Below are 10,759 nucleotides of genomic sequence, written 5' to 3'. Positions count from 1 at the left end.
TATGGTACAAATCCTGGGGAATGGGCAGGGGGGCAACAATTATTTTTTCTGCTGTTTTAACTGTGTGTTGCAGTCTGTTCCTGTCCTGTTTTGTTGCTGCTCCAATGTCAACCCCTGACCTTGCTTTTTTTTTCTCCAATAACATTTGCGAAACTTCTGGAAGTCCTAAAGCTCCAGAACAAGCATAATTACAGTTTTATTAAGACTATGTAATATAAGGACTGTTATCTGTATATTTTTGTCTTAGTGGGGATGTGAGAATATAATAAGATATGAAAAGCAGTTTGTGTCAATATTTTGTTTTACAAAATTTTTTTGGGGGGCGAGCCGGTTTGTTACCCGGATGTAGAAGCCCATGTGTGTTGCAGTGGAGCTACTTGAATTGCAGCAGGAGCTCACTTCTTGCATTAGATCATTCTTTCTCTCTTGAGAGACAACAGAACCAAAAGTGAAATCTTTCAGGGTGAACCTTTAGGTTTTGAATTTTACATAAAATTTTAAAAATAACCACAGCATTAAACAGGCTGATATGCTGAATGAGACCTTACAGCACATTTCCACATTTCCAAAGTCAGACAATACCTCAGGATTTCCTCAAATTCACTTTATTAATATAACAAGGTATGATCATAATTATTTACAATTGACAACATAGAAAAGAAACCAAAATAAGTAAATAGTAGACACAACCACTCCTCGGGGATGATAAACGTGGTTTAAACAGACACTAACAGGAATTACTCAACATATTTTCCTAGAATTTCTGCATCCCGAAACAAGAAATAGTCCTAGGATTGAAAATGACAATATTAGAACAAGTTTTATGAATCTTTATAAGGACAATCAAATTATCTCCAATATATCACAATACAGTAAGATATTTTTTACCTTATCATCAAGAACCACTTTCGTGCCTCCTTTTTCTGGTAGTAGAACCTTCTCTCCAACTTTCACACTGACAGGCGTTACAGCTCCAGTCTAAGAAAAAGAAATCAAATGATATGATTTTACGATCTCTCAACACAAAACGTCAGATAAAAAAGAAAACATTTTTGAGATAAACACCATGTCAGTGGCACCAGGTCCCAAAGCTACCACAGTGGCCTGGAGCATTCTGCATTGGCATTGGGTTTGAACTGTGAGCCAAAGGAATTTGTAATCTGTTGGTAAGCGCTCCAACAGTACTCGGTCAAACATGGGCAGGAATTTCCGGAAAGCCTTAGCCTAAGGAGGGGTAAAAGATAATGGTGTAAGACAAGTAATGCTAGACAAAGTGAAGCAAATTTTATCCATATTAACTCCAACAGAGGGCACTAAACAATGCAGAATTACACACTTTCACACAGTGATGCCTCAAGATACGAGTTTAATTCGTTCCGTGACCTTGTTCTCAAATTGCATGTATCTCAAAACAATTTTCCCTGTTTAAATGAATTGAAATCCCATTAATCCATCCCAGCTCGCAAAATTCCATTCCAGTTGTTTTGTTTGTGTTTTGAATATGAAAAATGTACAGTACCTGTATTTATAAATGACAAATATTGTATAAAAACATACAGTGATAAAAGATAATGTTAAAGAACTGTTTAGCGTCACTTCAGGAAATGCTTTGCTATGCTATGCAGGTTATGCTATGCGAGTTTATATTATTGTATGTTACGCTATGTTACAAGATAAGGTTGTACTATGCCTTGCTATGCACATCTCGATGTGTCATGCCATGCTTGCTTTGCTAGGCTAGAATACCTCATGCTAGGTAATGCTATGCCTCGATATGGCTTGCTATGCCAGCTCGTTATGATGGGGCTGTTTCCTCTGCATTTGCTGCTGCTGCGAGTAAAACTCTGTGGCTATTAGAGATTAAACCGCAAGCTATCTCCTTTTGTGTTCGCAATATGGAACTATAAGTGGTCGTGATTACTATTAGTATACTCGAGCCGAAGGGGATGTTTTGAAGATGCTTTGAACTTACGTTAAATCAATATGGCGCACATGTTCATGTATAATGGTGTGTTTGTTGAGCCGGTCTTTTATGCTACGCTACGTTAGGCTATGCTTTGCTATGTATGTTATGCTATGCTAGGTTATATTGTATGTTACGCTATGTTATAAGATAAGGTTATGCTATGCTTTTGCATTGCTCGTCATGATGGGTCATGCCATGCTTGCTGTACTAGGCTAGATTACCTTATGCTAGGTAATGCTATGCCTCGATATGCCTTGCTATGCCAGCTCGTTATGTTATGCTAGGTAGGCTACGCCTTGCTAGGCAATGTTGCATTATGCTAGGTTGCGTAACGTTATGCTATGACTCACTAGGCCAGGTTAGGTTACATTGCGCTATGTTATGCCTCGCTAGGTTGTTATGATGCGTTATGCTATGCCTCACTGGGTTATGTTAGGTTATGTTATGCTATGCCTCGCTAGGCTATGTTTGGTTACATTATGCTATGCCTCGCTAGGCTATGTTAGGTTACTTTATGCTTTGCCCTGCTAAGCTATGTTACGTTATGCTATGCCTCACTAGGCTATGTTAGGTTATGCTATGCCCTGCTAGGCTATGTTAGGTTACATTATGCTATGCCCTGCCTAGCTATGTTAGGTCACGTTATGCTATGCCCTGCTAAGCTATGTTAGGTTACTTTATGCTATGCCATGCCTCACTAGGCTGTTAGGTTACTTTATGCTTTGCCCTGCTAGGCTGTTACGTTATGCTATGCCTCTCCAGGCTATGTTAGGTTATGTTATGCTATGCCCTGCTAAGCTATGTTAGGTTACGTTATTCTATGCTATGCCCTGCTAAGCTATGTTAGGTTAGGTTATGCTATGCCCTGCCAAGCTATGTTAGGTTACGTTATGCTATGCCCTGCTAAGCTATGTTAGGTTACGTTATTCTATGCTATGCCCTGCCAAGCTATGTTAGGTTACATTATGCTATGCCCTGCCAAGCTATGTTAGGTTACGTTATTCTATGCTATGCCCTGCTAAACTATGTTAGGCTAGGTTATGCTATGCCCTGCCAAGCTATGTTAGGTTACGTTATGCTATGCCCTGCTAAGCTATGTTAGGTTACGTTATGCTATGCCCTGCTAAGATACGATGGGTTACGTTATGCTATGCCCTGCTAAGCTATGTTAGGCCATGTTACGTTATGCTATGTTAGGCCTCGTTGGCTGTTATGATACATTATGCTATGCCTCGCTAGGCTGTGTTTTGGTGCTGTGCCTTGCTGGGCTATGTTAGGTTACATTATGCTATGCCCTGCCTAGCTATGTTAGGTCACGTTATGCTATGCCCTGCTAAGCTATGTTAGGTTACTTTATGCTATGCCATGCCTCGCTAGGCTGTTAGGTTACTTTATGCTTTGCCCTGCTAGGCTGTTACGTTATGCTATGCCTCTCCAGGCTATGTTAGGTTACGTTATGCTATGCCCTGCTAAGCTATGTTAGGTTACGTTATTCTATGCTATGCCCTGCTAAGCTATGTTAGGTTAGGTTATGCTATGCCCTGCCAAACTATGTTAGGTTACGTTATGCTATGCCCTGCTAAGCTATGTTAGGTTACGTTATTCTATGCTATGCCCTGCCAAGCTATGTTAGGTTACGTTATTCTATGCTATGCCCTGCTAAGCTATGTTAGGCTAGGTTATGCTATGCCCTGCCAAGCTATGTTAGGTTACGTTATGCTATGCCCTGCTAAGCTATGTTAGGTTACGTTATGCTATGCCCTGCTAAGATACGATGGGTTACGTTATGCTATGCCCTGCTAAGCTATGTTAGGCCATGTTACGTTATGCTATGTTAGGCCTCGTTGGCTGTTATGATACATTATGCTATGCCTCGCTAGGCTGTGTTTTGGTGCTGTGCCTTGCTGGGCTTGTTTTGCTGCGCCTTGCTAGGCTGTGTTAAGTTACGTTACGCTATGTTGTGCCTCGCTAGGCTGTTGTGTTGCGTTATGCTATGCCTTGCTAGGCTATGTTAGGTTATGTGGCACTAATGTTATGCCTCGCTAGGTTGTTATGATGCGTTATGCTATGCCTCGCTAGGCTGTGTTATGGTGTGTTGTGCCTTGCTGGGCTATGTTGTGTTGCATTGCGTTTGGCTATGCCTTGCTAGACTGTTGTGATGCGTTATGCTGTGCTTCGATAGGCTGTGTTGTGATACATTGTGCTATGCCTCGCTGGGCTGTGTTATGGTATGTTGTGCTGTGCCTCGCTAGGCTATGTTGTGTTGCGTTGCACTATGTGTACCTCGCTAGGCTGTTGTGATGCGTCGTGCTGTGCTTCGCTAGGCTGTTATGATGCGTTAGGCCATGCCTGCTAGGTGTCTACGTGTTGCTGTGCCTCGCTAGGCTGTTGTGATACGTTAGGCTGTGCTTTGATAGGCGTTTTGTTACATTATGCTGTGCCTCGCTGGGCTATTATATGTTGTGCCGTGCCTTGCTGGGCTGTGATGCGTTGCGTTGTGCTGTGCCTCACTGGACTGTGTTGGGTTACGTTGTGCTATGCCTTGCTGGGCTATGTTGTGTTGCGTGGTGCTGTTGTGATGCGTTGTGCTGTGCCTCGCTGGGCTGTAGTGATGCATTATGCCATGCCTCGCTAGGTTGTTATGGTACGTTATGCAGGAAATATTTACTGGCACATGGTCTAGCTTCTTAACTTGACAATGGTTAAAATCTAGCCAGCAATGAAAATGAAAAGTTTTATTAAATTTCTCTCCTCTCTGTAGCAGTGTCCAGCGAAAGAAAGATGGTGACCTTTGGATTGATAATCAATGGCTAATGGCTCTGCTTGTATTGTGTTTCTGTTCGTTACATTATAAATAAATTAATTAAATTAAATAAATAAATGTTCCAAAGCTGGAAAGCATCCAAACTGCTGCTTCTTCAATTATTTCATAGCTGGACTTATCCGAGGTTTTCGCAAGAGTGTTTTGGTTGCCTACTCATTAGGTTGCCTATAATTTGCTTTCTGCTGTTAAAGAACCTGAAATTGTCGATTCTTTGTTGCAAAAGGAAGTTAAGACTGGATTTCTTGTTGGGTCTTTTGGAAGTCTCCTTTCTTGGGTTGTTGGATGGGTCTTAGAGGGATGGCTACTTGGGGGGATATTCAGGGAGGAGGCACTTGGTTCTCGTGTTCTGTTAGTGATTGAGCTAGCTTTGCTGCTGCTAGCTCTCCTCCTCCTCTGCTGCTGCAACTGTAGCTCTCCTCCTCCTCCTCTGCTGCTAGCTCTCCTCCTCTGCTGCTCTCCCTAAGGTAGCTGAACCACGAGTGGAACGTTAAAGTTTCTGGTTGCTGCTTGGGAAATTGGGATGGCATGATGTTCTGGAGTCTTCTGCAGCCTTGAATCGTATACAGGCACTGCGCCTTCCGTTTTTTTTTGTCACGACAAAAATTTGGTCGAATCACAGCTCGTATTGTATCTCAAAAAATTTGTATGTCAAAGCACTCGTATCTTGAGGCATCACTGTACTTTCATCTTGAGTAACAGCTTTATCCCGGTCCTAGGCTGTCTCAGGAACACTAAATACACCCTGCATGGGACATTGTGGACACCCTACAACCCCCACCTCACCCCAACCCCCACATCACAAGCTGATTATTCTACTGAGCTTAACTGTAAAAAACCATAAGGAATTAAACTGATACAGAATGAAAGATTTGCAACACCTGCTGCGCTTAACAAATGTGTCCATGTATATGAGTGAGTGAAGGTCTTGTGTGAGGGAGGGAAGGATCAAGGACAGTACTGTGAAGGGAGTAAGAGAGGAGGGATTGAATCTGAGGTTTTGTGAATGTTTACCATCTGGTGGAGGACAAATGACACTGACACCAAAATAATGCTCTCAGGCTGAAGTAGACAATGAAATTACTGGGATTGTGACCTCTGCTCTGTGGACGAGAGCATCTGTGACAGTAGGAATTGAAAACAGAGATGGGTTTGAAGCACATATCTGCAGTTAACCATGAGTGAGATTTGAGGTACAGTAGAATATATCAAACAGTACTAGACACTTATTTTACAATGTGAGAGGGAGATACTTACAAATGAGAAACTTCAATTTAAATAAATCCAGGAATCCCCTCACGTGTGAAGCGTGCACACATACAACCTGTGTCAGTGTATTATTTTGTCAGTGTATTATCTGTCTTACATGTATCAGTAGATTTTACAAAAATAAACTGACAGAATTACTGTCCATGTGACAACAGGTCACAGTGAACAGATTAGCATTAGCTAGCTGGCATTTTTAAGGGTCAGGTCTAGTGAGCGAGTTATAACCAGGTTATAAAATGATTTCTTGCCTCAAGAATACATGAAAAGAGTACAGCAGTAGGATGGATATTACTATTTCTAATTAGCATAAGGTATTGGTGGCTGCATGATGACCTTGCTGTGTACATCATTACAGCACTACATGTTAACTCACCAAACTGATAGAGGGAAAAATACAGATCCTATTTTGGTAGTTAGATTTTATAGCTAGAAAATAAAGTAAGAACATTAATCGTTAGTCTTACCATATCTGAAACTAATCTTTAGCAGCTCTGTGTGTGAAAGAGCAAAGAAAAGTGAGTGGCAAGCCAAAGTGCACACTGCCTGAAAAGAATCAGAATCATAATCAGATTTATTGGTCAAGTGTGTTGACACACACAAGAAATTTGGTTCCAGCTGTTTGAAACTCTCAAGTACAGACATAAATAACATTATACTGTACATTTAGCTTGGACTATATACTGTAAGACAAAACAGACTATACAAAACAATACAGTCAATGTGAGACAATATAGACAGTAAAAGTATTAAATAGGAATACAAAATATATGACAGATCAGTAACGTACATAAAGTGTGAGAGTGCAGGGTAATGCAAATAATAGTATTGTGCAGTATTGTGTTTTGGAGCTACTTGAATTGAAGCAGGAGCTAACGCAAGAAGTGAGCTTCTGGAAATAATCCATATATATAGGAATAACATATGGTTTATTTCCAGAAGAGTTCAAACCACATGGTTTATTTCATAGGATGTTCAAGTTAAATCTATAACCTTCGCAAAATTAGTTGTAGTAGCTGCAGCAAAATTATAATTTCATGTATGATGGTCAAGGTCGTGTTAAAATTTTTCCACAATTTCCACAAATTAATGACCATTTCTATCTGTGGTCTAATATAAGAGAATGAAGTATGGGTGAAACGTGTTGAATATAAACAATTTTATAAATAAACCTCTTAACTGTAAAGTGTAGTAATAAAATAATACAGACTGTGTTTTGTGCCTTACAATATAGTTTATTTGTAACTGCAAAAAACTTGAGGTTCTCTGAACAAGAGAAGTTTTCTGAAGAATATATTAGTTACTCATATTTGACATGTTAATTCTAGTTCTTACAGACTCAATAAAAACAAAGTGAAAACTATAATTACCAAGCATATGACTAATGTTTAAGTAATATATCTTCTTATAAGGCATTAAAGCCTATAGACTTTAAAGTATGCATTTAACTGCAAAAAACACGAAATATACCTTATCTTGATTAAACTTACACGATGAAAAAGAACGCACTAGCAGTTCAATGCAAAACATTATGGTGGCTGAGAAGTGCAAAACACTAACAAATCCGAAAACAAAACAACAAATGCAAAAACAAAATAACAAGTTCAAAAACAAAATAACAAATTACAAAACACTAACAAATCCGAAAACAAAATAACAAATGCAAAACCAAAATAACAAATTCAAAAACAAAATAATAAATCCGAAAACAAATTAACAAATCCAAAAACAAATTAACAAATCCAAAAACAAATTAACAAATCCAAAAACACAACGACAATTCAGACAAACCGGAAAAGGTAGGTATAGTTTGTGATTGGAACGCTTACCTGTCACCTGTCACTCAAGATATACAGGTATGGAATCTTATGTGTAATGTGTAAAGTTCTCCATTTAAATAAATAAAAAAAATTAAACATTGGCAAGCAAGGGAAATGGAGTGAATTCAACGCTACTTTGAGGAAGGTCATTCATATGGAGTGATTTGGAGATGCTGGCAGTATATCATGGCATAAAGATAAGTTTGCGCTCTCTAAAAACATACCTGAAGGATGCAGGTCTGTTTCGAAGACAAAACTATTCCCCAATAAACTATGTAAGGAATGCTATAAGAGCAGAGCTCCATGGACCAGGACAGTTGTTCGGTTACCAGACAATGTGGTTAGTACCGTGATGATGTTATGCGGTTGTTAAAAGAACTTCACCCAAATGGGACAGAGCAAAGGAAATGTTGTAGATTTGTTCGAAGTATTTATCATTCCATGGGACCAAACTATCTGTGGCATGGGGACGGTTAAGATAAACTAAAGCCATTTGGTTTTACTACATCAGGATGCATTGACGGTTTTTCGAGACGTGTCCTGTGGCTTAATTGCGGGCCAACTAACAATGGTCCTGCTGTAATTGCACACAACTTCATTACTTGTGTACAACACCTTGGTGTTGCTCCTATGAGACTACGAATGGACTGTGGAACAGAAAATGGTACATTGGCAGCAGTACAGTGCACCCGCTGTCATCACCATACAGACTACTATGCTGGCTTAAGAAGCCACATGTTTGGTACATCGGTTAGCAATCAGCACATTGAATCTTGGTGGTACAGCTTTAGAAAATTAAGGTTTGTGTTGACTTCATATTCTTGAGCTTTTGTTAAAGACTGAAAATTTAGTTTGTTTGATGCCGTAGTGGTTAGTGTAATACCTGTTATGCATTATTATGCACTATCCATTATGCGTTATTATGCATTGTGACATTCATTTAAATTAAATTGTCACACAAACTTACATAAGAATAAATTATTGTATGATGTGATTTTTGTATTTGGTTGTTTGTGTTGTAGGGCTCAGTTCTGGATAGAACTGTTTGGGTATCTCAGAAATGAAGGTCACTTCAATTGTAGCATCTAACACCAGTGCCTGCTTCAGTTCTGCTTCCAAAATGTTCTGCAAGTGGACTTGGATGAATTTGTAGAACTCTGAAATAAGCACAGGATTAGGCCCTCCAGACTTGCAATGTGTCCTGAGGTATATCAAATGAACTCTATCATCTACCACACAGGTTAGCAAATCATATCTGTAAAACTGCATTTCATAATTAATCTAATTATAAAAGGTTGTTTAAATACAAAACTACAATGGTTACATAAATTTATCTGCTAAATACATTTTCACAGAAATCTATCTTTTTGCGGGTCAGGATCAAGGGACTGTGGCTTTTTGCAGTTGAGGAAATCGTGTTATCTGCATTTCCTGAATCAAGGCTGACAACTCAGTTATGTGGCGATAAAAACATTCAGGAATATCTAGAGTTTGCAATGCAACATAGTCAATTACAGTGGCCAAAGAACTGTGACGAAGCATTACAACTTTATTTCCCATTAAAGGAAACAACTGGTCTTTGAACATCAATTTTCTCAAAAAACAAATAAATAAAAAACAAACATATAGGAACCAGAGTACAACCTAAGAAGAACTAAGAAAAAACATTGTATGGTGTCAATTTCACATCATGAATATTGTGGTAATAAAAAACATGACAAACGTGTATCATATAATTGAAAACTAATTCAGTATTTTAATTAACTTTTAATTCATGCTTCAGTATTCTTTGTCATTTTTTTCAAGTTTTTTTGGGTTATTATTACAAGAATTGTGAAAACATTTATGAAAAAAAAATGGAGCCATTTTGTGGCGTACATGTGAAGACGGTGGAAAGAGGTAAGCTTAACTTTCTATAAACTAAGCAAAATATTCGATTTTGAGGTTTTGACATTAAAAAACACTTGTTTGTAGTGAAGATATTTTCTGAAACGCAAAGAGACGAAGATGCTGAAAAGAGGTAATATTTGTCGTTTTAACATACATTTGTTTGTTTGAGTTAATGCGTTTAGAAAAAAAGAAAAAACTTTTTTAAATTGAATTTCTGAATTGCTTCAAATTTAGCATCAACAATTAGAAACGTGTTACTTGAATACTTATGAAAGTCCAGTTTGTACAAGTTATTGTATGAAAGGAGGAGCGAGTGTGCATGCGATTGTCGGCCTACAGTAAATGCAATGTGCCTCCATCGAATGAATGTTCTAGTGGTTAATTTGTTTATTTCAGAGGTATATGACCATGCATCGTGTTGGCACGTTTGCATTAAGATAAGGGAAAATTTGGCTTCAAACTTAATTTTTATCATTTTTTAGAATAATTAACAAACAGATAATTGCCAATCAGGTTAATTTTCGATTTTGCAAGTTTGGTTTGTTGAGTCTGAATCTTAAATTAATTAAAATAATTAAAAATGACATTATTCTGTTTTTCCATTTATATAATTAGCGCTCACGGGTGGATCATATCACCAGTACTATTTTCTCATATTAACGAAAAAGTTTCTCGTATTAATGACTTTGTTTCTCATAACATATTTTCTTATAATAATGAGAAACTTCTACTCATGCGTAAATGCGGAGCAGAAGGGTGTGACACGCTAGCGACATCCGCTGGTCTCAGCATAGCACATTATGCAAAAATGAATCTATTAATATCTTTAAATAACAGTATTGATAAATTACCAGTATATGAGTATTTTGCCAAAAAAAGGTGATACGTCATTTTAGGTTATTTTAGTATATACAATCTTTTACTGCAAAAGGTCTATGCTATTTCTTACGGAAGCGTATTGCATTCACATGAGAAAAAAAAAATCTACTCTGTTTT

The 10,759-nt window shown here is 38.2% G+C and overlaps 1 protein-coding gene across 3 annotated transcripts; it reads right to left on the bottom strand.

Moving 5' to 3' along the window:
- Positions 1 to 589: 589 nt before the first annotated feature.
- Positions 590 to 6,613, bottom strand: LOC113664046 (10 kDa heat shock protein, mitochondrial-like). Of its 3 annotated transcripts, XM_027179650.2 has the most exons (6): positions 6,521 to 6,603; positions 6,045 to 6,111; positions 5,802 to 5,906; positions 1,066 to 1,224; positions 889 to 978; positions 590 to 788 (listed from the first exon to the last, which is right to left on the bottom strand). In XM_027179650.2, the coding sequence occupies exons 3-6, from the start codon at positions 5,802 to 5,804 to the stop codon at positions 738 to 740; spliced, it is 303 nt and encodes a 100-aa protein (XP_027035451.1). In that variant the 5' UTR covers positions 5,805 to 5,906; positions 6,045 to 6,111; positions 6,521 to 6,603; the 3' UTR covers positions 590 to 737. The 3 variants fall into 3 exon arrangements, with proteins under 3 accessions (XP_027035451.1, XP_027035449.1, XP_027035448.1); XM_027179648.2 differs by lacking the exons at positions 5,802 to 5,906; positions 6,045 to 6,111 and having other exon boundaries at positions 6,521 to 6,613; XM_027179647.2 differs by lacking the exons at positions 5,802 to 5,906; positions 6,045 to 6,111 and having other exon boundaries at positions 6,430 to 6,549.
- Positions 6,614 to 10,759: the final 4,146 nt, after the last annotated feature.

Source organism: Tachysurus fulvidraco, chromosome 6 (assembly GCF_022655615.1).
Source record: "Tachysurus fulvidraco isolate hzauxx_2018 chromosome 6, HZAU_PFXX_2.0, whole genome shotgun sequence".
Lineage (NCBI taxonomy): Eukaryota > Metazoa > Chordata > Actinopteri > Siluriformes > Bagridae > Tachysurus > Tachysurus fulvidraco.
The sequence above is the reverse complement of the archived record's forward strand: the minus strand, read 5'-3'. Positions and strand labels throughout refer to the sequence as shown.

Coding starts and splice junctions, on each gene's coding strand:
- LOC113664046 (XM_027179647.2), bottom strand. CDS start 6,504: ATGTTCTTACTTTATTTTCTAGCTATAAAATCTAACTACCAAAATAGG. Junction 979..1,065: donor GACCTGGTGCCACTGACATG/GTGTTTATCTCA, acceptor TCTTTTTCTTAG/ACTGGAGCTGTAACGCCTGT. Junction 789..888: donor AAGTGGTTCTTGATGATAAG/GTAAAAAATATC, acceptor TTTCAATCCTAG/GACTATTTCTTGTTTCGGGA.